The sequence below is a fragment of the Panthera leo genome, chromosome C1 (assembly GCF_018350215.1).
Source record: "Panthera leo isolate Ple1 chromosome C1, P.leo_Ple1_pat1.1, whole genome shotgun sequence".
NCBI classification, from domain to species: Eukaryota; Metazoa; Chordata; class Mammalia; order Carnivora; family Felidae; genus Panthera; species Panthera leo.
This window is the reverse complement of record NC_056686.1, coordinates 31,209,149-31,235,261: the sequence shown is the minus strand read 5'-3', so window position 1 is coordinate 31,235,261 and position 26,113 is coordinate 31,209,149. Positions and strand designations below refer to the sequence as shown.

At 39.0% G+C, this 26,113-nt stretch overlaps 1 protein-coding gene across 4 annotated transcripts in view; it reads right to left on the bottom strand.

Annotated features, from left to right (window-relative positions):
• Nucleotides 1-5,000: 5,000 nt before the first annotated feature.
• Nucleotides 5,001-26,113, bottom strand: part of ZNF684 (zinc finger protein 684) — a 29,607-nt gene continuing 8,494 nt past the window's right edge. The window contains exons 1-6 of one of the 4 annotated variants that reach the window (XM_042951605.1): nucleotides 19,718-19,846; nucleotides 18,322-18,427; nucleotides 17,955-17,993; nucleotides 12,410-12,536; nucleotides 11,984-12,079; nucleotides 5,001-6,468 (exon numbers count right to left, since the gene is read on the bottom strand). In XM_042951605.1, the coding sequence (XP_042807539.1) occupies nucleotides 5,564-6,468; nucleotides 11,984-12,079; nucleotides 12,410-12,536; nucleotides 17,955-17,969 (1,143 nt within the window). In that variant the 5' untranslated portion in view covers nucleotides 17,970-17,993; nucleotides 18,322-18,427; nucleotides 19,718-19,846 and the 3' untranslated portion in view covers nucleotides 5,001-5,563. Of the gene's footprint in view, nucleotides 6,469-11,983; nucleotides 12,080-12,409; nucleotides 12,537-17,954; nucleotides 17,994-18,321; nucleotides 18,428-19,717; nucleotides 19,847-26,113 lie in introns of those variants that run through there. The other 3 variants (XM_042951603.1, XM_042951606.1, XM_042951607.1) reach the window with 3 other exon arrangements.

Sequence of the window (26,113 nt, the reverse complement as noted above, 5' to 3'; positions counted from 1 at the left end):
AAAACAGATGAAAATACCAGCCCTCATGGAGCACTTGTTGTATTTTATTTGATACTAATAAATTTTTGATGAAAAACAGGATATTTCTCCTACAAATTACTTAATTACAAAGGAAAAAAAATGGTAATTTTGCAATTGAGAAACCTGGTAGATGCCACCTTAACCAAGTGATCAAAGTTAAAATTACCAGTAATGAAACAAGTCAACATTGTGCCTCCTGTCCTGAAATGTTGAGAATATCACTTATGTGATATACTTGCCAAAAATGCATTCCTTGAATCTAATTATGAGAAAACATCAGACCAACTGAACACGAGGGACATTCAACAAAATAACTGGCTTGTACTTTCCAAAAATAACAAAGTCATGAAAGATGTTGAAAGGATGAGGAATTATTTCAGATTAAGGGAATCTAAAGAAATGCAGTGGGAAAAGACCCTGAATAGCCAAAGTAATGTTGAAAAAGAAAATCAAAGTTGGAGGCATCACAATCCTGGACTTTAGCCTGTACTACAAAGCCGTAATCATCAAGACAGTATGGTATTGGCACAGAAACAGACACATAGACCAATCGAACAGAATAGAGAACCCAGAATGGGACCAAAAAATGTATGGCCAACTAATCTTTCATAGCAGGAAAGAGTATCCAATGGAAAAAAGACAGTCTCTTTAGCAAATGGTGCTGGGAAAACTGGACAGCAACATGCAAAGGAATGAAACTGGACCACTTTCTTATACCAGACACAAAAATAAACTCAAAATAGATGAAAGACCTAAATATGAGACAGGAAACCATCAAAATGCTATAGGGGAAAACAGTCAACAACCTCTGACCTCAGCTGCAGCAACTTCTTACTCAACGCGTCTCCAGAGGCAAGAGAAATAAAAGCAAAAATGAACTATTGGGAATTCATCAAGATAAAAAGCTTCTGCACAGCAAGGGAAACAATGAAACTAAAAGGCAACCAACGGAATGGGAGACGATATTTGCAAATGACGTATTGGATAAAGGGTTATAATCCAAAATCTATAAAGAATTTATCAAACTCAACACCTGAAAAACAAATAATCCAATGAAGAAATAGGCAGGAGACATGAATAGACGCTTTTCAAAAGAAGAACATCCAGATGGCTAACAGACACATGAAAAGACGTTCAACATCGCTCATCATCAAGGAAATACAAATCAAAACCACATTGAGATACCACTGCACCCGTCAGAGTGGCTAAAATGAACAACTCAGGCAATAATAGATGTTGGCAAGGATGTGGAGAAAGGGGAACCCTCTTGCACTGTTGGTGGGAATGCAAACTGGTGCAGCCACTCTGAAAAACTGTGGAGGCTCCTCAAAAAATTGAAAATAGAACCGCCCTATGACCCAGCAGTAACACTACTAGGAATACACTACTAGGAATGTATCCAAAGGATACAGGAGTGCTGATTCATAGCCCCAATGTTTATAGCAGGGCTATCAACAATAGCCAAAGTATGGAAAGAGCCCAGATGTCCATCAACTGATGAATGGATCAAGATGATGTGGTATATATATATACAATGGAATACTACTTGGCAATGAAAAAAAAATAAAATCTTCACATTTGCAACAATGTGGATGGAACTGAAGGGTATTATGCTAAGTGAAATAAGTCAATCAGAGAAAGATCTATGTTCTCACTAATACGTGGAATTTGAGAAACTTAATAGAAGACCATGGCGGAAGGGAAAGAAAAAAAATAGTCTGAGAGGAAAAAAAACTGAGAGGGAGTCAAATCACAAGACTCTTAAATACAGAGAACAAATTGAGGGTTGACGGCGGGGCCGGGAGGGAAAATGGTAATGAGCATTGAGGAGGGCACTTGTTGGGATAAGGACTGAGTGTTATATATATAAGTGATGAATCATGGGAATCTACTCCCGAAGCTAAGAGCACACTGTATACTCTGTGTGTTAGCTAACTTGACAATAAATTATATTTAAAAAAAATTTAAAAAAAGTTATGCTACTAAAGAAATAAATTAAATAAATCCATAAATCCATATGGTCTTTGTGAGAGAAAGAAAGAAGAAAGAAAGAAAGAAAGAAAGAAAGAAAGAAAGAAAGAAAGAAAGAAAAAGAAAAGAAAGAAAAGGAAAAAAGACATGCAATGGTAATCCTGGTTTGGATCCTGGACTGGAAAAAAAAAATTTGTTAAAAAGAACATTGTTGGTTTAAATACAATGTGGTATCTTGGATTGGATCGTAGAACAGAAAAAGGACATTTGTGGGGAAAGTAGTGAAATATGAATAAAGTGTAGAGTTTTTCTGCACTTTTCACTTTCCCTGATCTCTGTTGGATATATTAAGTTCTCATTATTCCTCTCTTCAGATTTGTAAGTTACATATTCTATTTCTATGCTTTTCTACTCTTAATTTTTTACATCTTAGAAGGCCTAAATGTTCTCCTTTTTTCTAGAACATGAGGACTCCTAAACTCAGATTTCCCTTTCCATTTTTTGTTTTTGTTTTTGTTTCCATTTGTTGTTTTTGTTTTTGTTTTCATTACATTTTTCATATTTGATTCTTAAAAATTACCATATATAATCAGAAAAATGAACAGTTTCATTGGGGGGGAAATGCCAATACACCACCTATGTATAAATAAAAGAGAGAAAAGGCATTTTGAATTATCTTTTTATAGAGTAAAACAAACAAACAACAAACCCCCGGAAAATCTCAAGGTATGACAAACTGTAAAGAGGTGGTAAAAATCAAGGGATTTCTCACCTAAATTGTGCGTGGCTGTCTCAGCCACAGAGCACAAATAGACTAGGGAGTTCTGGGAATCCAAGATGTTTAGATGAGTCCAAGCATATTTCTGTTTTTCTTCTTGCCAAAATTTTGTACAGCCTGACAATGAGGTCAGTGGCAAAAGCTGTCTAGGAGGCAGTTTATATCTGTCCAGTACTGGAAATATTTTTTTCTACTAGTGCATTCCTACTTCCACTTACAGAAGGGAGCAAAATAATTTATGAACCCCAGATTACATGCTTCCTGATATATTACAATTAAAACTCCCTTGTTTTATTCCCTTATCCCCAGAGCAGATCACCGCACACTTCTTGCCACGTTGACCCACACAGCTGCTCTTTCAAGGGGCCTCACATCATGCTGGCAACAGTAGAGCCCCCTACCGCCTCTCTCCCTAACTACTACCTTTAAGTAGTTTGGAGTTTCTCAGATGAGAGATAAGGGCTTGGGAAAGGGAGACAGGATGGGAATGGTAAAACTAAGTAGGACAAAATGAGGATCTCATGTAGGAAGTGAGAAAAACGTTGAGCTGAAAAAAAGGCAAGTCCTGTGACTATAAATACCTAAAGAATTTCCGGCATGGCTACCAAACTGATTCTGAAAGACAATTCCAAAAGAAAGGGGTTCCAGACATTTTTGGAACTACGAGAGTAAAACCAGCCTGTAGCCTCCTGAAACACTTGGGGTGTATGAAAGAAAGAAGATATTCGGGGCATCTGGGTGGCTCAGTCGGTTGAGGGTCCGACTTCAGCTCAGGTCATGATCTCGCGGTTCGTGAGTTTGAGCCCCGCATCGGGCTCTGTGCTGACAGTTCGGAGCCTGGAGCCTGCTTTGAATTGTGTCTCCGTCTCTCTGCCCCTCCCCCACTTGCGCTTTCTCGAAAATAAAAATTAAAAAAAGAAAGAAGATATTCAAAGTCACTTGTTAAAGATGGCAAGACAGGACCATTGCAATAGGTATAAGGACCACTGTATTGAGATTTCAATTGGGTAGAGAGATTGGTCTTAACTCTGAATACAGCATGGGCAAGTGGGAATTTATAGCAAAGGAGCAAGGTGGGAATCAATGGGTGGAAAATCAGAGGTAAGGAGGATTCTGGCTAAATCGACCTAACAAACGCGACTGTTGCTGAAGACAGGCCAGGGTGATGGATGGTAGAGGATGAGGAATCTGATCAAATACCAAGGGTAGGGAGTTCTGGTTAAACTGACTCCATGAGATTCTTGCTAAAACCATTTTACAAGGAAGTGCACAGAAGAGAAGGCCTAGAAGGTGCAGGCGACTGATAAAAGTTTGGTCAAGCGAAGAATTCTTGTCAGGAGACAAGATTTAACTTAGTTCCATAAGTTCTTGTGTGCTTGTTCAAAAAAGTACTATCTCTCACAATCATTACTCAATGTTACTCTTCAAAAAATGGCTAATGAAAGAAAAACAATGCAACAGTTATAACTCAGCTTAAGCTTGAAAAGGCTTGATTTCCAAATTTAGGTTCAGGTTGTTTTGTCACTACTCAGGAAAAGGCATAAAGTTTTTTTGACATTATCAAGGAACACTGTGGACAGCAATTAAAAACTCCAGCTTAAATAATGGGTGGTTCATCCTTTTAAGGGACTATGCATAACTTACATAATATCACATTCCAAAGTGCAGTTGCTAAGGAGGGACATGCTCTCTGCAACTTAACGCCGCCTATGCTGTCACAAGGACAACTCCAGGCACCCATAAGAGCTAAGCCTGTCTCAATTTCTTACAAGAAAACAAAAACAGACACAAAAACTCACTCCCCCAAAGTTGCAAAGTATCAGGACACCCTAGTCTATTAAAATCAAATACAGATGGTACCTCAGTTAAACATTACTTGAGCTGTGCTTACACCTTATGTAGATACACCAGTGAAAAAGAACAGGAATGTGTGAAGGGCAAATGTTTTATTTACAAACTTATTTTCAACTGAATGCTTACCGTAATACAGAATACAAATGCTTTTCCCTCTCAATTGGTATATTGTTTTGCTGCTTACATACACAGGAAAACATCTTTTTAACAAGTTTTATAATTAAAATTTTTTTTTAACGTTTATTTATTTTTGAGACAGAGAGAGACAGAGCATGAACAGGAGAGGAGCAGAGAGAGAGGGAGACACAGAATCCGAAACAGGCTCCAGGCTCTGAGCTGTCAGCACAGAGCCCGACGCGGGGCTCGAACTCACAGACCGTGAGATCATGACCTGAGCCGAAGTCGGACGCCCAACCGACGAGCCACCCAGGCGCCCCAACAAGTTTTATAATTAAAGAGGAGACTGAGACTCAGTAACACTGCCTTGCCCATTAAAAGTGCCAAATGGATGAAAATTTACTGAAATTCATACTTCGTATTAAACCACATTTTTTCACTTGCAGGTTTTTAGGATTGGAAGAAAAAATGATATGTGCTTCACTCTTAACATATAATTTAATACGTAAACATTTTATACTCACACTTGCATATTTGATAATTTGTTATAAAAATAAAAATCAGAGACGGTAAATGTAGTTTTCACTAATTCCTTCATTAATTTATGCTACTTTTTAAGCTCCATGCTCTATTATTTATAAATCAATGTTTTCTGTGATCTTTTTAACACTTTATTATCACTTTCAGAACATGACTGGCATTATTTTTTTATGGGAATCTACTTTGCCAAATCCAAATTGGTGGATTTCTCTTCACCATGAATTTTCGATTTAATAAGATTTATCTAATATTTAAGGCTTTGTCATATTCACAGCATGAATATTATGTATGAGTTTTCTGGTGTACAATAAGATTTGACTTCTGGGAAAAAGCTTTCCCACATTTGTTACATTGATAGGGCTTTTCTCCTGTGTGAGTTATCTGATGTCTAAGGAGATGTGACTTCTTGATGAAGGCTTTGCCACATTCAATACACCCATATGGTTTCTCTCCTGTATGAATTCTTTGATGCGTAACAAGCACAGATGTGTTACCAAAGGCTTTGCCACATATGATACATCGGTAGGGTTTCTCTCCTGTATGAAATCTAGAATGTTTATAAAGGGATGAGCTATACCTGAAGGTTTTCCCACATTCTTTACATTCAAACGAGTTTTCGAGTGTATGAGATTTCACATGTTGGGTAAAGGAAGAGTTCCAAGTGAATGACTTCCCACACTGATGGCATTCATAAGGCTTCTCTCCAGTGTGAAGTCTCTGGTGGACCACCAGTTGTGCTCTGTACATAAATGCTTTCCCACAATCACTGCACACAAAGGCTCCCTCTCCATTATGGATTTTCTGATGAGATGTAAGGTGAGACTTCCTGCTATAGGCTTTCCCACAGTCGTTGCATTCAAAGGGCTTTTTCCTCGTATGATTTTTTTCATGTCTAATGAAATGAAACTTCTTTTTGAAGGTTTTCCCACATTGAGTGCATTCATAAGAGTTTTCTCCAGTATAGTATGTATTATAATTAAGTAAATCTAAAGTAGACTGCAAACTCTTCCCATATGATTTACATTCATATGGTTTTTTTCTTGTAGGATTAAGGCTTGTGCTCATGTTATAACCATGGTGTCTCTCCGTAGTCAGAATTTTATTGAAGGTGAACAAAACTGAATTCAAAAAATTGTCTTTGCTTTCTTGGTTCTTCTCTGATTCATCAACAAGCAGCCAATCAGCTTCTAAAAAGGAGTACAGTAAGACATGCCTCGTTAATTTTTTCCATCAACAGTTATTGAAAGAAACATGATTTCAAATCTAGTATCTAATTCTGAAATAAATCCTGTATTTGCCTTGCTCTTGAGCTTTAAGAATAAAACTGAAGAGGAAATGGGAGATGAATGACAATGAGAACAGATGGCTTATCTTGTGACCTATGGAAGACAGTTAAATAGGCACAAGTTACAGTGAGTAGGGCACAAAGGAAGTCAAAAGGTTGCTCAACATTGATGCATGGTTATCTCACAGAATGGAGACCTATTGCAGGGATCTACCCATGGATGAGTGACCAGAGGAACAAGAGACTCTGGAGTTAAGGGAAAATATCAGAGGAAAAACCAGATCTGGAGGCAGCAGATCAGAATCAGAGTCCCCACCACCCCGGTCCTAGATTACCCTGGTAGGACAGCCCCCCGTTTCCCTCATTCACATCTCTTTCTCCTCTTAATCACCTGGCACAATGGCAGTTACCTTCAAGAACATTCTTACATCTCCAGTCCTCTGACTCCATCCAAATCACAGGTGAGACACGTCTGCAGAGGGCACCAATCTACAACAGCTGGGATTCATTCTCCTGTGTCCTTGGAAGCCCAGGCACAGATTCTGTCTGCTTGCTATTGCTTTTATTCTGGTTGGGTTTCTATATACGACAACTATTTGTTGTATTTGTATTTGACAAGTACAGTTTTTACATTTTCTTTCAATCTACCCAACAACCTAGTCCTTAGAAAGCTGAAGTCACATTTTTTCATTCCTATCCTCAAGACACTACAAATCTCCAGTCGATCTCTCCACTAAAAGGGGGGGGAGGGTGCCTGACTGGCTCAGTCGGAGGAGCACATGGCTCTTGATCTCGGGGTCATGAGTTTGAGCCTCATATTGTGTGTAGAAACTGCTTAAAAAAATAAACTAAAAAAAAGAGGGAGAAGGGGTTAAAACCCCCTCCTGAATTTCTCTCCTTGTGGAGTGTTAGTACAACACCCCAGCTTCTAACCTCATGCCTTCTTCTCTGTGGAGCTGCTCCAAGCAGTGGGCTATAGCCACCGGTACACATTTTTTTTTTAAATTTTCTTAACATTTATTCATTTTTGAGAGACAGAGAGAGACAGAGTGTGAGCGGGGGAGGGGCAGAGAGAGAGGGAGACAGAATCCGAAGCAGGCTCCGGGCTCCGAGCTGTCAGCACAGAGCCCGATGTGAGGCTCGAACTCACCAGCAGAGAGATCATGACCTGAGCTGAAGTCGGACACTCAACCGACTAAGCCACCCAGGCACCCCTTCGGTACAGATTTCTTTATGCAGAGTGAAGTTCCTGTCTTCTTTCCTCGCTGCTTCAACTAATGGGAAGCAGCAGCGTCCTGGGTTCCCTCAACTAATAGTAACCAACTGAAATATCCAGGGCAATCAGCCTGGTGAACAAAACTATACATTATAATGAATTCATTCATGGTATCTAAGCACGCATTTTTCTAGTCCTGAACAAATACCTTCTGTTCCAAGAATTCTAGACTCTAAATAATTACAATATTTTGCTCATGTTCCTTTCCCATCTTAACTTGCTCTACCTCATCACCTCTCACCCTATTTAGTACTTACATATTCTTTAGGGAGGAACCATTGTTCCATAATCTCAAAAAATGACTCCTCTCATCTTTGCATACTTTAACTTTAAGCTCCATTTTCTCTGAACTTCCAGGACAGTCCCACTGCTGCCCGAAACCACTCATTCTGACAATTAGCTAGAAAAAAACTGCAATGTTATTGTACATCCAACAAATCTTCCACACTCATAAAATTTTTAAATATCTGATATGGCTGTTTTGCCTCTCAACCACAATTTTCACACCTTGGAAAATGGTAATGGGTTTTTTTGCTTTCTTTGAATCCTCCTCAGGAAACGTAACAAAAGCTTCACTGAAAGAATAAGAAGCATCCCACAGTGCCTGACTTTACAACAGTAAATTAATGAAATGTTCGTTAAATATCCAGTGTGTGCTCAGCAATGGTATAAAAACAAAAAATGATATAGGACTTTCTCTTCAGGGCATTATCATGAGAAAAGATGCCTTAAAAGCACACAGGGTTTTAAAAAAAAAATGTTTTTTAACATTTATTTATTGTTGAGAGACAGAGAGAGAGCACGAGCAGGAAAAGGGCAAAAGAGAGAGGGAGACACAGAATCCAAAGCAGGCTCCAGGCTCTGAGCTGTCAGCACAGAGCCCAACGCAGGGCTTGAACCCACGAACCATGAGATCATGACCTGAGCCGAAGTTGGACACATAACCAATTGAGCCACCCAGGTGCCCCATGAGCATACAGGGTTTTAAACTGGTGCAGACACCCTGGAAAATAGTATGGAGGTTCTTTAAAAAATTAAAAATAGAACTACCCTACGACCCAGCAGTTACACTACTAAGTACTTAGCCAAAGGATACAGGTGTACTGTTTCAAAGGGGGCACATACACCCCAATGTTTACAGCAGTGCTATTGACAATAGCCAAAGTATGGAAAAGGCCCAAATGTCCATGGACAGATGAATGGATAAAGATGTGGTATATATATATACAATGAAGTATTACTCAGCAATCAAAAAGAATGAAATCTTGCCATTTGCAACTATGTGGATGGAACTAGAGGGTATTATGCTAAGCGAAATTAGTCAGAGAAAGACAAGTATCATATGACTTCACTCATATGAGGACTTTAAGACACAGAACAGATGAACATAAGGGAAGGGAAGCAAAAATAATATAAAAACAGGGAGGGGTCAAAACATAAGAGACTCTTAAATACAGAGAACAAACTGAGGGCTGCTGGAGGGGTTGTAGGTGGGGGAATGGGCTAAATGGGCAAAGGGCATTAAGGCACACACTTGTTGGGATGAGCACTGGGTGTTATACACAGGGGATGAATCACTGGAATCTACTCCTGAAATCATTATTGCACTATATGCTAACTTGGATGTAAATTTTAAAAAATAATAATAAATAAATAAATAAAGTTTTAAAAAAATCTAAAAGAATATATGTCAAGTTTTCATGAAAGAGCCATAGTAGAGCTGGGACGGAGCTTCAAATAGGTAGAGATTAACATAGGCTGGAGTTATCATGAAAGAGGAGAACACTGAATTCAGACTTAGTAGCATGCTGGTTTTAGAGCACACCAGTATCAAAAGAACTGACACACAGAAGAAAATCGTGTACAAAGTTCACTAAAGAGCCCAACTGCCATGGAATAGGGAAAAGATGGACCGTTCCAGATAAACAGAATGGGATCACATTAAAGAGACCTTAAAAGCCATTTAAGTATCACTTAATAAATGTTATAAAGGAATAACTCCTGCTAATTTGTCAGAAGAGTGACTCAGAAAATGAAATGATTTGGATAAATCTTGCACGAACATCTAATATAAAACAGAAAATAGAACAGAATTGGCAACATAGAATCATGAATGGCCTAGACACCATAGCAGGAGTTAAAATTCACTTGGTTTGTATTAGAAGTTGGGGTCCCAGGAATGTAAAATACACTTAATTGGTGTCTTAATCATTTGAAACATACTTCTTTTACGGGCTCTGTGGAAAAAGAAAATTTTATTTTAAATCAGTCTTGGATAACCTAATAATTGAAATCACCAGTAATAAGTCTAACAGTATTTAAGGAAACACTCGTGACACAGAAAAGCTAAGTTGCTTACCACAGTGATTCAGAGACTGCAAAGCAGCAGGCCAGTCATTATCCTTGATTATAATTTAAAGAGAAAGGTGAAGGTTGAAGCATATTAAATATTGGTTACTATGAATAAACGGAGATTAAAGCCAGGTGGGGAAAATTACAGGAATGGGAAGTTGGAGAGGCACAGAGAGCACAAAGAAAATCATGCAAGTTCTTCAGAGGGATGCAGTTTCTGAAGGAGTTACTGTGGGAGAAGTTCTGGAGAGAGACACGAAGGCAAGAAACAAAGGTGGATAAGCAGGAAGTGAGGGTGAGGGCAGATTAGCGAGGAACCAACTCAAATGAAGCTGGAGAATTTCCAAATGACATCAGTATCACCAAGTGAAGCGGACAGATGCACTATAAGGTAGATACCCCAAGTCAGCAGTGAGATGAAAGATGAGCAAGGTGGGGTACAGAGATGGGGTATATGCTATAAGAAAAGGTTTTTTGGGTTTTTTTTTTTTGAAAAGAGGAATAATTAGAGCATAAAGTTCCTGTAAGTTTTAAAATAAAAATCTCTTTAAAAAGTTAAACAAAAAAAATAAAAATAAAAATAGCCAACATATACTGAACTCTTACTATCTGCCAACTACTTGAACGGGTTTGCATGTAGTAACTCACATAATCTTTAAAAGAAACCTGAAGTGAGGATTAATATTATCCCTGTTTTATAAATAAAGTTGTGCTACAAAATAATTAGGTTAGACAGTGACTGGTGGAGTAAGACTTCAAATCTACATGATCTGACTACAGTGTAAGAATTAGACGTATAGGGGCGCCTGGTTGGCTCAGTCAGCTGAGCTTCTGACCTCAGCTCAGGTCATGATCTCACAGCTCATGAGTTCGAGCTCCGTGTTGGGCTCTATGCTGACAGCTCAGAGCCTGGAGCCTGCTTCAGATTCTGTGTCTCCCTCTCTCTCTGCCCCTTCCCCGCTCATGCTCTGCCTCTCTCTGTCTCTCAAAAATGAATAAACGTGGGGCACCTGGGTGGCTCAGTCGGTTAAGCGTCCGACTTCGGCTCAGGTCATGATCTCGCGGTCCGTGAGGTCGAGCCCCATGTCAGGCTCTGTGCTGACAACTCAGAGCCTGGAGCCTGTTTTGGATTCTGTGTCTCCCTCTCTCTGACCCTCCCCCATTCATGCTCTGTTTCTCTCTGTCTCAAAAATAAATAAACGTTAAAAAAAAATTTAAAAAAAAATGAATAAACGTTAAAAAAACAAAAAACTAAAAAAAAAAAAAAAAAAAAAAAAAAGAATTAGATGTATAAAAAAAGATCTGGGATCATTTTTTAGTTTTGTTTTGTTTTACAAAGTAGGCTCCATGCCCAGTGTGGAGCCCAATGCGAGGCTTGAACTCACGACCCTGAGATCAAGACCTGACCTGAGATCAAGAATCGGTTGGTTAACTAAGCCACCCAGGCACCCCTATCTATGATCATGATGAGGAAAAAAGAAGAATGAGGACTTGGGGAATTAAGAGAACAAAGCAAGGACCTACATAAAACAGGAAGCATAGGGAGCCTGGGCAGAGAGGAAAGGGACATTCCTCCATATAAGAGCTGAGCAAAGACAAAAAACAGCTACGTGGGCCGAGTGAGTGAAGGTGTCATCTGCGGATCTGACAATGAATTGGTAGGTCAAGCATACCCAGTCACTTCCAAAGGTGTGGTTTTTAAGAGGTGCTTCAAAGGTACCTGTCCCTCACTGACCAACTGGAATCTCAATTCCAAAGACTCCCATCTGCCTAGCTTTCTCTCACTCACCTGGATAGCGCCAACATGGGTTCTCCCCCTCCACCATCCATGACTCCTGTCCTTGCTCCTCCTTGAAGATCACTTTTGTTTTGGTAACTGGACCCCCTGTTCGTGGGAAACAACACAGAACTGGAGACAAAGTGCGAGACACAAACAACTACCTCACAATTCAGGTCTGCCTCCTTGAATCTCAGAGCCTGGAAAGGATGACAGACTTTAGAACAAAAAAGACCTTTCTCCGCCATTTGGAAGGTGGAAGCATAAACACACATTCTCTGTTTATGCTTCATCTCAAAGGGGATCAAGAGTCTGTGACCACTGACATTCAGGGCCAAACTCCGTAATGCTTTAGAATGTCCACACGTCCCACAGGAAGGGCACTATGAGTACATGCTCAGTTACAGTGAAGAGTTAGTTACCACCCACTGTCCTTACCCACTGCGGTGAGGTTTCTAAAGTTCTCCAGCATCACATCCCAATACAAGGTTCTCTGATCACAGTCCAGCAGCTGCCACTCTTCTGGGGTGAAGTCCACAGCCACATCCTGGAATGTCACCGATCCCTGTAACGGAACATTCATCTTCAAACTAAAGTGTGCATTATCTGTTGGTGGGAATGCAAACTAGTGCAGCTGCTCTGGAAAACAGTGTGGAGGTTCCTCAAAAAATTAAAAATAGAACTACCTTATGACCCAGCAATAGCGCCATTAGGAATTTACCCAAGGGATACAGGAGTGCTGATACATAGGGGCACATGTAACCCAATGTTTATAGCAGCGCTTTCAACAGTAGCCAAATTATGGAAAGAGCCTAAGTGTCCATCAACTGATGAATGGATAAAGAAGCTATGGTTTATATATACAATGGAATACTACTCGGCAATGAGAAAGAATGAAATCATGCCATTTGCAGCAATGTGGACGGAACTGGAAGGTATTAAGCTAAGTAAAATAAGTCAGTCAGAAAAGGAAGATATCATGTTTTCACTCATATGTAGATCTTGAGAAACTTAACAGAAGACCATGAGGGAAGGGAAGGGGAAAAAATAGTTACAAACAGAGAGGGAGGAAGGCAAACCACAAGAGACTCTTATACACAGAGAACAAACTGAGGGTGGATGGGGGCATTGGGGAGAGGGGAAAATGGGTGATGGGCATTGAGGAGGGCACTTGTTGGGATGAGAACTGGGTATTGTATGTAAGCCAATTTGACAATAAGTTATGTTAAAAAAAAATAAAACAAAGTGTACATTATTTGGGAACTTGCAGGAGAATCATGGGAGCCTCTTATGATCATATATTCATTGTTAAGTTTTCATAAAGTTATATATGATAACTACCGTATGCTTGACTCAGAAATATACTTTGTGTGAGAAACAAAAATCACATTAAAAATATTCACTAGTGTCGGGACAATTAAATCGAGTAAAGATCAGTCTCTTTAATAAGTGGTGTTGGGACTAGATATCCACATGCAAAAGAATGAAGCTGGACCGCCTTAAACGCACATAAACACCTCACATCATATATAAAAATGAACTAAAAATGGGGGCGCCTGGGTGGCTCAGTCGTTGAGTGTCTGACTTCGGCTCAGGTCATGATCTCACAGTCTGTGAGTTCGAGCCCCGCGTCAGGCTCTGTGCTGACAGCTCAGAGCCTGGAGCCTGCTTCGGATTCTGTGTCTCCCTCTTTCTCTGCCCCTCCCCAGCTCACGCTCCGTCCCTCTGTCAAAAATAAATAAACATTTAAAAAAAAAATTTAAAAATGAACTAAAAATGGATCAAAGACGTAAATGTAAGAACTAAAATTATAAAATTCTTAGAAGAAAACATTGGAGTAAATCTTCATGAGCTTGGATTAGGCCATGGTTTCTTAGATATGAAAGGAAAAGTGTAAGTGACAAAAGATAAAAATAGATAAAATGGAAATCACTAAAATTTAAAATATGTGCTTCAAAGGACACCATCAAGAAAGTGAAAAGACAACCCACAGAATGGGATGAAATACATGTAAATCATATATTTTGGTAAGAAATTTGTGCCTAGGATATAAAAAGAACTCTTACAATACAACAGTGAAAAGACAACCCAATTTAAAAATGGACAAAGGATTTGAACAGATTTTCTCCAAAGACACAGACACTCATATGAGCATGAAGCACATGAAAAGATGCTCAACATCATTAGTAAATAGAAATCAAAGCCACAATGAGATATTGCCTCACACCCACAAGGGTTGTTAAAATCAAAGACAAACAATGACAAGTTGTGACAAGGATGTAGAGAAACTGGAACTGTCATACACTGCTGGTGGGGTTGTAAAATGGTGCAACAACTATGGAAAATAGTTTTATAGTTCCTCAAAATGTTAAACATTGAATTAACCATATTACCCAGCAATCCCTCCTAAATATATACCTAAGAGAACTAAAAATATAAAACCTGTAGACAAATGTTCATAGAGAAGTATTCATTAATAGCCAAAAGTGAAAACAATATGGGTATCCGTCATCTGATGAATAGATGGAATAACAAAATGAGGTATATCCATATAATGCAATATTATTTGACATACGTGTAACATTGATGACCCTTGAAAATAGTGTTACTAGGTGAAAGAAGCTAGTCAAAAAAGATCACATATTATATTGTCTTAGTTACATAAAGTGTTCAGAAAAGGCAAATCCATAGAAACAGAAAATAAATTAGAGCTGGGGATAGGACAAATAGGGAATGACTGCCAATATGGGGTTTCTTTTGAGGGTAATGAAAATATTCTAAAATTAGATTGTAGAGATGGTTTTACAATTCATGGACAGACTAAAAACCACGGAGTTGTATATATCTTAAATGGGTCAATCTGTAATATGTGATTATGTCTCAATAAAATTATTTAAAATACTGCTTATATGTTCTTCATTCATTCATTCAGACAATGTCTAATGAGGACCTACCAGACACTGTATTAGTGATACAAAAAAGAATAAAAATGTTACTGGTCTCAGAGATCTTACAATCTATTACATACTACAAAGTAAATATATATAAGTTAGAAGGGCTATAAGGTTAACACGTCAGATTCACCTGACCATAATAAAATAGAATATAAGACCTTTTTTTACATAATAAAATATATCCTCTCAACCGTAATGTTAAAATCATGTTTAACTAACTTAAGCTGAAATTAAAAAGGCATGTGGCTACATGTCTACCACAAAGACATAGTTAAAACCATATAGAACAGGGGTCAGCAAACTACAACCCATACCCCGGCCTGATGTTTCTGTAAATAAAGTGTTACTGGAATATTTATACCCACTCATTTGCTTCAGATGCAAAGTTAAAATTGAGTAGCTGCCACAGAGGCTGTATGGCCTTCAAGCCTAAAATATTTACCATCTGGCCCTTTAAAAAGTTAGAAGACTAGGTAGGATTTATCCCATGAATGCACAGATAGTTCAATATTGAGAAATATATTAGAAATTCTCTCAATTCCTATATTAAAGATAAAACATTATTTTACCAACAGGTATTTTATTTACTTATCTATTTTTTTTATTTTTTAAATGTTTTATTTATTTTTGAGAGAGTGCAAGCAGGGGCGGGGCAGAGGATCTGACAGCAGTGAGCCTGATGTGGGGCTTGAACTCAGGAACCATGAGATCATGACCTGAGCCGAAGTTGGACACTCAACTGAATGAGCTATCCAGGTGCCCCAACCAACACATATTTTTAAAAAAACATATAAGAAAAAAGGTTTCCACTTGATGAAAACAATGTTCACAAGCTAAAAATCTTTAACTTGATTAAAAACAAGAAAACAAAAAACAAAACAAAACTATTTACCAAAATACAAGAGGAAACAATGAAACACTGGAAACATTCCCATTAAAATTGGAACAGAAAGATACTCGCTAGCAATTTATAGTTCCTGGGGCACCTGGGTGGCTCAGTCAGTTGAGCATCCAACTCGATTTCAGTTCAGGTCATGATCTCACAGTTTGTGAGATTGAGTCCCAGGTTGGGCTCTGTGATGGAGGCACTGAGCCCGCCTGGAATTCTCTCTCTTCCTCTCTCTCTCTCTGGCCCTCCCCTGCTCACACATGTACACTCTCTCAAAACAAATAAACATTTTTAAAAAATTATAGTTCCCAAAAAACCCTGTCCATTGCAATAAGACAAGAAAAAACATGAAGACATACATATTGAGCAGTAAGGAACAAACTCCATTTGAAGAGTGTATGATTGTCTACCTAGAAAACCTAATAATCAACTAAAAAAATCTTGAACTCAATAAGAGTTCTGCAACATTAAAAAAAATTTTTTTTTTAATTTTTAAAGAAGAAACAGGGGGAACCCGGGTGGCTCAGTTGGTTGAGTGTCTGACTTTCGGCTCAGGTCATGATCTCACAGTTTGTGAGTTCGAGCCCCGCATCAAGCTCTATGTGGACAGCTCAGAGCCTGGACCCTGCTTCGGATTCTGTGTCTCCCTCTCTCTCTGCCCCTCCCTTGCTTGCACTCTGTCTCTCAAAAGTAAATCAACATTTAAAAAAATTTTTTTTTAATTAAAAAAAATTAGTTCTGTAAGTTGACATAAAGTCAAATAGATAAATGCATACTTTCCTATACACCAAAATAACCAATTAGAAAATACAATGAAAAAAGATCCATCCCATTCTCAACAGCAACTTAAACCATATGTAAGAATAAATATTACAAGAAATTCTTATACGAGAAATGTATAAGAATTATAATAACAAACCTATAAAAATGTAAAGAAGGACCTATATGAAACATTAGAGAATACATTATTGAAAACTAATGAATTTTCTACAAATTAATGGAAACATATATTGCAATCACAATAAAAATACCTAAAATACTCCTTTATAGACCCTGACAAGCTAATTCTAAAGTCCACATGGAACAGGGCCCATGGGTGGCTCAGTTGGTTGGGCATCTGACTTTGGCTCAAGTCATGATCTTCCGGTTCTTGAATTCAAGCCCTGAATCGGGCGCGCTGCTGTCAGCACAGAGCCTGCTTTGGATCTTCTGCCCTCCTCTCTCTCTGCCCCTCCCCTGCTCACTCTCTCTTTCAAAAATAAATAACATTTTAAAAAATACTAAAATAAAATAAAATTCACATAGAAGAGAAAATGCTCAAGAATACTAGCAGACGCTGGAAAAGATATAAGATTTACTTATGGTTCCAGAAGAATATTAAAAAAGATATGTACCTGAACTTACAAACTGAGTTCGCATAGTGCTGCTTATTGGCACTAAGCTCTTTGCTTACTCTAGGAAACATTTTAAGAAATACAGCATGCTATATAAAATGTGATGTTATATTTATCACAGGGTTGTTGCTATGAATGTTATTTCTCTTTTTTTTAAACTTTTTTCCCCAAGTTTATTTATGAGAGAGAGAGAGAGAGAGAGAACAAACACGAACAGGAGAGGGGCAGATTAAGGGAGAGACAGAATCCCAAGCAGGCTCCACAGTGGAGTGTCAGCAGTGCAGAGCCCAACACAAGGCTCAAACCCACAAACCACAACATCACGACCTGAGCTGAAATCAAGAGTCAGAGCTTAACCAACTGAGCCACCTAGGCACCCCTGTGAATATTATTTCTACCATTATCTCCATGAAAACCCATTATAAGATATTTTCTTCAGAGAACTGCATCAGGAAAATCTTTACTTCTCTAAGGGATTGTTTCCTTTATCTTTGTGGACAATACCAATACGTTAACTGGTTGACTATCCATTTTCTGTGATTGCTATAAAGACTGGGTACACATATGCAGCTCAAATTTATTCCAACTATGTACAGACCCTGTGACGTGGATATCAACTGATCAATTTTCTAAATTTTCTTTTGCACCTGATCTATTCAATCTATATTTTCCCTATACATGTCTATACATGTCCTTTTTATATAGATTTTTGAGAGTTTTAAATGACTCAATAAATGGATACCTACCTGGAAGTTGATCATTTTCTGGAGCTCTTACACACAGATCTATGAAAGTAAAAATAGGAAAAAGAATAGAAAGACATGAAAAACCAAAACGCAATGTAGAAAAGAAAAGAGGCACTATTAGAAAAGAACTCTTGGGGTGCTTGGGTGGCTCAGTTAGCCAAGCGTCTGAATCTTAATTTCGGCTCAGGTCATGATCGCAGGGTTGTGAGATTGAGCCCTACATCAGGCTCTGTGCTGAGCATGGAACCTGCTTAAGATATTCTCTCTCTCTCTCTCTCTCTCTCTCCCCCTATCCCTCTCCCTGCACCTCCCCCCATGTTCTCTCTCTCATGCAAAAAAAAAAAAAAGTTAGAAAAGAAAGACTCACATTGCAGCTTCAGTAAATGTCACCTAGTGAGAGAATGACGATTCTAGATGTCAGGAAAGTCCATATTTTATAAGTGCCGAACTCTACTGGTGGATCTGTTATGAATCTATGAAATTTAGGTAAGTATGTTGTACATTTTTGTCCTACTGATCTAATGGCAAGTTGTTAATCTTAGAACTAGTGACATTTTTTTCTTCCCCAAATTTTATCCTAAGAAAAAAAATAATAAATAAGTCTAAAAACTAACTAAAACCCTGGTTTCTGAAACTCTGAAACTCAGTATATCTCTGGAGTCAGTCCTTCCTGTGACTCTCTGGTCTCTGCTCTGAAGCTGGGAGAAGAGAGCTCAAATTAGGTTGGGTTTTCTTGAGAAGGCTGGATTGAGGGATCCAGGAATTTTTTTTTTTTTTTTTTTTTTTTTTAAAGACAGAGCCTTCAGTTTAAATTCTAAATCTGTCTCTCTCTCTTTCTTTGGAAATTCACCATCTTCTATGAGCCAGTATAGTTTTTTAAGAATTTAAACCAGCAAAGTTGGGGCCATAGAAAGGCTAAAATATGCAAGAGGGACAGCTTTATTTACACAGTCTTCACTGGAAGATCTGCAAATTCACCAAAGACTATTAACAACACCAACAAAAGACTACAAATCAAAATTTATTCTGCATTCATTGCTCAAATATTTCAAAAGGAGAATAAATACAACTCTTTTTTTTGCAGGGTCCTAACTACACTTGTGGCGATCATAGCACAAGGTAAAACTTGTCAAATCACTAAGTTGTACAGCAGAAACTAATGTAAGATTGCGTGTCAACTATACTCAAAAACAAACAAACAAAACGCCAGAATAAAATTCGGTAAAACTCGTCTGGTTCGACTCTCAGCTCTTCCACTTATTGTCAGTATAAGCAAGTAACTTAACCTCTCTCTCAGCTTCAGTTAATTCATATGCAAAATGGAGAGAACACTTACTTCAGACAATTGTGAGAATATACTGAGAACATGGCAAGTTTCTCTAGAAATACTTCCTAGATCCCTTGGAATGGTTTAATATTGCCTTTTGCGGGCTCTGGTAGGGCCAGCGATGTTCTTGTAACCAGGAAAGGTAAAGCCTGAAGCACATATTCCTGCACTGTGATCTCTACCTACAAGGGCAGGAATACAAACTGAGCCTGCCCCATCCCTACTCGGGATCCGGGAACCCACTTGAGTGGCAGTTAGCCCCTTCTCTTGCTTTCTCTGAACTCCAGAATTGGACAGGACCCACACATCCAAACACTAAATCGCTGCACGTGGGGGTTGTGAAGTTTTACCTTCCTTTGGGTACGCCAATAAACTGGTGCCTATCTTTCTCCCCGCCCTTCCCTTACGTCCCCAAGCTCCGCAGAGTCATACCTACCAGTCTTTCACCACCACACTCCCATCTTTGGTTCTAAAAGATCAGATTACAGAGATCTCCCACAGGCTCTCGGGGAGAAAACCCCGTTCCCCCTTCACGCGGCGCAGGTTGGAAGATTACTGAACACCGGCTACCGCCCCACTGCGCGTGTGCGGAAGTAACTGCCGCCCAGGTTCCCAGGTCCCCCCGCGGTGCAGGCTATTCTTAGGGGACTACATTTCCCATAGGCCTGTGGAGCTCGTTTCCGGAAGGCTTCAGAGGCCTCTGCCTCTTTGTAGGGAGAGTCCTGGGTTGGTATCTCTGGGACTTCCATGAGAGCCAAGCTCATTTATAAGAGGGAAGTGTATATATCATTTTCGTTTAAAAATACAAGACACCAGAATTTTTAAATACTAGAAAATCTAAATCAGCACTATAAGATAATAATCTACCCTTAGTTCAGTTTCTTTTAGCAATGCACTAGCTTAGGTCCCAAAAAGGTGAAGCGGAGGACCCAACAAAGAAGACTGAGAAGGGATAAGGTGTGAGACAGATGTAAAAGTAGAAGAGTTTGGTTCTGCAAAATCAAGGGAAGAAAATGTTTCAAGAAGTGGGGAATAATCCAGCAGTATTAAATGCTGCTAATTAGTCAAGTAGGATGATCACTAAGAATTGACCATTGGATTTAACATTGTGGAGGCTGTAGAAATATCCCATTTTGGCGTAGTGGTAGAATTTCAATAAAATCTGATAAGAATTTGATAAGAGTGGAATGAGTGGAATTTGATAAGAGTGGGAAGAGAGGAAGTGTGAAAAGCAAGTACAGGCAGTACCTTTAAGAAGTTTGGCTTTTTTAAGATGAGTAGAAAAAGAAAGCTGTCGTTGCATATAGATTTGGGGTCCAGAATTTTTTTTAAGATGGAAGAAATTATAGTATGCATGCTAATTAAAATTATACAGTAGAGGGAGAATACAGGAGAAATGGGATAGTTGCAGGAAGAAAAGTCCTTCTGGAGAAAAGGGATGGGATTCAGTACACTGTGGAAGGATCAGTTGTGAATGTGGACCATTCATCCATTAAAATAAAAAGGGAGACAGAATTTACAGGTACAGGTGAGATACAGATTTAGTGGTGGGAGAATGAGCCTATCTTCTTCTGAATGCTTGTATTTTCTTAGTTAAATAGGAAGCTGAAAGTGAAGGAAGGGAGAAGGTATTGGAGATTTGAGGAGAGAAAAGTAATACTGTATGACATTGATTCTAATATACACTTTTTTCATATTTGAACATCTGCAAAACTGGTATTTTACAAATGATGGCATGCTATAGTTTAACTGGCAGCATGTTTTTTCTCTTTGAAAGTATGTGAAATAATTATGCATCTTATAATCAATGGCATCTGAGATTCTAATGTTATTTAGGAATGTGTAAGAGTGGGGGCACCTGGGTGGCTCATCGGTTGGTGTCTGACTTTGGCTCAGGTCATGATCTCATGGTTCATGGGTTTGAGTCCCCTGTTGAGCTCTGTGCTGACAGCTCGGAGCTTGGAGCCTGCTTCTGTGTCTCCCTCTCTCTGCACCTCCTGTTCCACACTTGTGAGCCCTCTCTCTCTCAAAAATAAACGTTAAGGGGGGGGGGGGGGGGGAAGAATGTGGAAGAGTGAATGGATTAAGGAAATACAGTACTATTGCTTGGTAGCATTAACAGCCCACTTGATATTAGTAGCAACTGTATTCATTGGCATTTTCAATGTCATAAAAATGTTTTTTTATATCTTAAAAAAAAAAAAAATCCTTTCTTGGAGCGCCTGGCTGGCTCAGTCGGTTAAGCGTCCAACTTCGGCTCAGGTCATGATCTCGCGGTCCGTGAGTTCAAGCCCCGTGTGGGGCTCTGTGCTGACTGCTCAGAGCCTGGAGCCTGTTTCAGATTCTGTGTGTGTCTCTCTCTCTGCCCCTCCCCCGTTCATGCTCTGTCTCTCTCTGTCTCAAAAATAAATAAACGTTAAAAAAAAAATTAAAAAAAAAATCCTTTCTTAACCTGTAGCCCATTTGAACAACTGCACCATTTCCTAACTTTCCTTCATAGAAAAATCTTTCTAAAGAGCTGCCTCTTGTTGCTGTCTACATCTTCACACCTCCAATTCTCTCTGCAGTCCACTCTAATAGCTTCTTTACTCTACTCTCCTAAAACTGATCTTGTCAAGTTACCAATTAAATTCCAATTCTGTCCTCATTACATCTGACCTCAACAGCATTCAACACAATTAAAATACTTCCTTATCGGGGCGCCTGGGTGGCGCAGTCGGTTAAGCGTCCGACTTCAGCCAGGTCACGATCTCGCGGTCCGTGAGTTCGAGCCCCGCGTCAGGCTCTGGGCTGATGGCTCGGAGCCTGGAGCCTGTTTCCGATTCTGTGTCTCCCTCTCTCTCTGCCCCTCCCCCGTTCATGCTCTGTCTCTCTCTGTCCCAAAAATAAATAAAAAACGTTGAAAAAATAAATAAATAAAAATAAAATAAAATACTTCCTTACCTTGGTTTCTAGGACATCTCATAAAAGCTAGTTTCTCCCACTTCACTCAGACTACTTCTGTATTTCCTTTACTAAAACTCTGTTCCTCTGTTCCTCCTCCAAATGTTGGAACACTCAAGGGTTTGACCTTCGGCCTTTGCTTTCTGAAATTGTCCTCTAAATGATCTCATTCAGTCCCATGGCTTGAAATACCATTTATGTGATGATGAGTGAGTGATGACTGAAAAATCTGTATTTCCATCTTTCATTTCTCCCCTGAACAGCAGACCCCTAATTCCTTATGCCTACCTGAAATCTCCCCTTAAAAATCTAAACGTCGCCTCCAACTTCACACTTCCAAGCCAATTAATCCCTGCCTTCTCCCACCCCCAATCTAGCACTTCTAGTTCAATAAATGCACCATCACCACCTCATTACTCAAGCAAAAATTTAGGAGCCATCCTTGATTTCTCTTATTCCTTTTCTTTTTCTCATAGTATATATGTTTATGAAAGCACATATTTTTGTTTGGCAATACTGTGATTTATAATAAGAAATATGTATTTGATCTTCATCCCTGTTTTTGGTTCAGAGCTCCTAAAAGTCTTGGAATTTCCTAAGTGATGAGAGCAATAGCGGTGTCTTTTGTTATATTACTGAAGTGATTTTGTACTGTACCTAAGCATGGGGGCTGGCTGCCAGGAGAACCAATCATATGATTGGAGATTAGAGAGTTGAAACTTTCAGTCCCAACTCCCTGGCTTCTGGGGAGGGGAAGAGAGGCTGGAGGTTGAATCAATGGCCAGTCGCCAATAACTTAATCAATTGTGCCTATGTAATGAAGCCTCCATAAAAACTCAAAGGACGGGGCTCACAGACTTTGTAGGTTGGTGAACACACGTAGGTACAGAGAGAGTGTTGGCCCAGAAAGGGCATGGAAACTCTTTTCCCTTTCCCCATACCTTGCCCTATGCATCTCTTCCATATGGCTGTCCCTGAGTTATATATCCTTTTATAATAAACTGGTAATCTAGAAAATAAAAATGTTTCTCCAAGCTTTGTGAGCTGCCTAGCAAATTAGTCAAACCTAAGGAAGGGGTTGTTGGAACCTCCATTCTATAGCTAGCAAGTCAAAAGCACAGATGACAATCTGGACTCGTGATGGGCATCTGAAGTGGGGGGAAAAGGGTAAGCTTGCAGGACTGAACCCTCAACCTGTGGGATCTAACACTATCATCAAGTAGTATCAGAGGATTGTTTGGTGGTGGGGGAAAGCCCACACATTGGAATTTGTGTGAGTAGAACCCGGCACATAATAGGTGCTAAATAAATATTTGCAATACTGAATATACAATTGTCCATAGTGTTATCTCCATTAAATGTGTCATAGAACTTGTTTCCCATATCTATGAGTCTATTTCTGTTGTTCTATTTGTTCATTTGTTTTGTTTTCCAGATTCCACATATAGGTGAAGTTATATGATATTTGTCTTTATCTGATTGATTTCACGTAGCACAATATTGTCTAGGTCCATTCATGTTGTCACAAATGGTAAGATTTCATTCTTTTACGGCTGAATAATATTCCCTATTCCTGTGTGTGTGTGTGTGTGTGTGTATGTGTGTGTACACATATCACATTTTCTTTACCCATTCATCTATTGATGGGCACTAAGGTTACTTCCATATCTTGACTATTGTAAATAATGCTGCAGTGAATATGGTGGTGCATATATCTCTTCAAATTGGTGTTTGTGTTTTGGCTTTTTTGTTTTGGATAAATACCTGGATGTGGTATTGCTAGATCACCTGGCAGTTCTATTCTTAATTTTTTGAGGAATTTCCATATGTTTTTCCATTGTGGTTGCACCACTTTACATTCCCACCAATGGTGTATAAGGAAGGGTTCCCTTTTCTCCACATCCTTGCCAACACCAACACTTGTTCTTTCTTTCTTTTCTTTTTCTTTTTTTTTTTTTTTTGGTAATAGCCAATCTGACAGGTGTAAGGCGATCTCATTGTGGTTTTGATTTGCATTTTCCCTGTTGATAGCTGACGTTGAGCATCTATTCGTGCATCTGTTTGCCTCATGAGTGTATAAGCGTTCCTTCCTCTTCAATGGTTTGGAATAACTTGAAAAGAAGAAGTACTAACTCATCATTAAATGTTTGGCAGATTTCACCTATGAAGCTGTCTGGTCCTAGGCTTTTTGTTTTTGGAGTTTTTAAAAATATTAATTCAATTTCATCGCTTGTATTGGTCTATTCAGATTTTTTTAATGTTTTTTATTTTGAGAGACAGAGAGAGCGAGAGAGAGAGAGAGAGAGAGAGCAAGCAAGCAAGGGAGGGGAGAGAGGGGGGGAGAGAGAATCCCAACCAGGCTCCGTGCCATCAGTACAGATTGAGCAGGGGCTCAACTCATGAAGTGTGAGATCATGACCTGAGCCAAAATCAAGAGTCAGACAGGTAACCAACTGAGCCAACCAGGCACCCTGGTCTATCGAATTTTCTATTTCTTTATAAATCAGTTTCGGAAAGTTATATGTTCCTAGGAATCTATCCATTTCTTCTAGGTTTTCCAATTTGTTGGCATATAATTGTTCTTTGTGGTTTCTTATGATCCTTTGTATTTCTGTAGTGTCAGTTATAACTTCTCCTTTTTCATTCCTGGTTTTATTTAGGCCCCCTCTCTTTTTGTCTTGATGAGTGGGCCTAGAGTTTATCAATTATGTTTATCTTTTCAAAGAACTGATTTTTCATTTCATTGATCTTTGCTATGGTTATTTATTATTTTAAAAGTTTATTTGAGAGGGAGGGAGAGAGAGAGTTCAAGTGGGGAAGGAGCAGAGAGAGAGAGAGAGAGAGAGAGAGAGAGAGAATTGCAAGCAGGCTCTGCGCTGTCAGTGCAGAGCCTAAAGCAGGGCTCAATCTCACAAACCGTGAGATCATGACCTGACCTGAGATCAAGAGTCAGATGCTTAACCAACTGAGTCAACCAGGCACCCCTTTGCTATTGTTTTTAAAATCTCTATTTCACCTATTTCTGCTCTTATCTCCTTTGTTCTACTAACTTTGGGCTTTGCTTACTCTTCTGTTTCTAGTTCCTTTAGGTATAAACGTATTTATTTTGGATTTTTCTTGTTTCTTGAGGTAGGTAGGCCTATATCAATATAAACTTCCCTCTTAGAACTGCTTTTGCTACATCCCATAGATTTTGGAATGTTGTATGCCCATTTTCGTTTGCCTCAACGTGATTTTAACTTCATCTTTGATTTATTCATTGCCCCATTAGCTGTTTAGCAGCAGGTGTTTAGTCTCCATGTGTTTGTGTTTTTTTTCCAGTTTTATTCTTGTAATTGATTTCTAATTTCATACCACAGTAGTTGCAAAAGATGCTTGATAGGATTTCAATCTTGAATTTAGAGACTCATCTTGTGGCCTAACCTGTGATGTATCCTACGGGATGTCCCATGTGCTCTTAAATGAAAGTAATATAATAGTATGGGGCTTTAATACCCCACTTACCTCAATGGATAGATCATCTAGACAGAAAGTCAATAAGGATACATTGGCCTTATGACACCTATCAGATGGATTTAATAGGTGTCATAAGGCCAATGTATCCTTATTGACTTTCTGTCTAGATGATCTATCCATTGAGGTAAATGGGGTATTAAAGCCCCATACTATTTTATATTACTTTCATTTTTATGGACTCTCTCTCCTATATGTCCTGTGCAATGAATGTGAATACCTGTGCTGTGACTGAAAACGTTGGTACATTCTTGACTTTCATGGGTCCCTATGTGTGAAAAGATTATTTTGATCATCTAAGCTTTGACCAAAGCTCCTTAAACTCCTCTGCGATGTACTTTCTGATGAATATGAAGACTTGAGCTCTGAAGGCCTC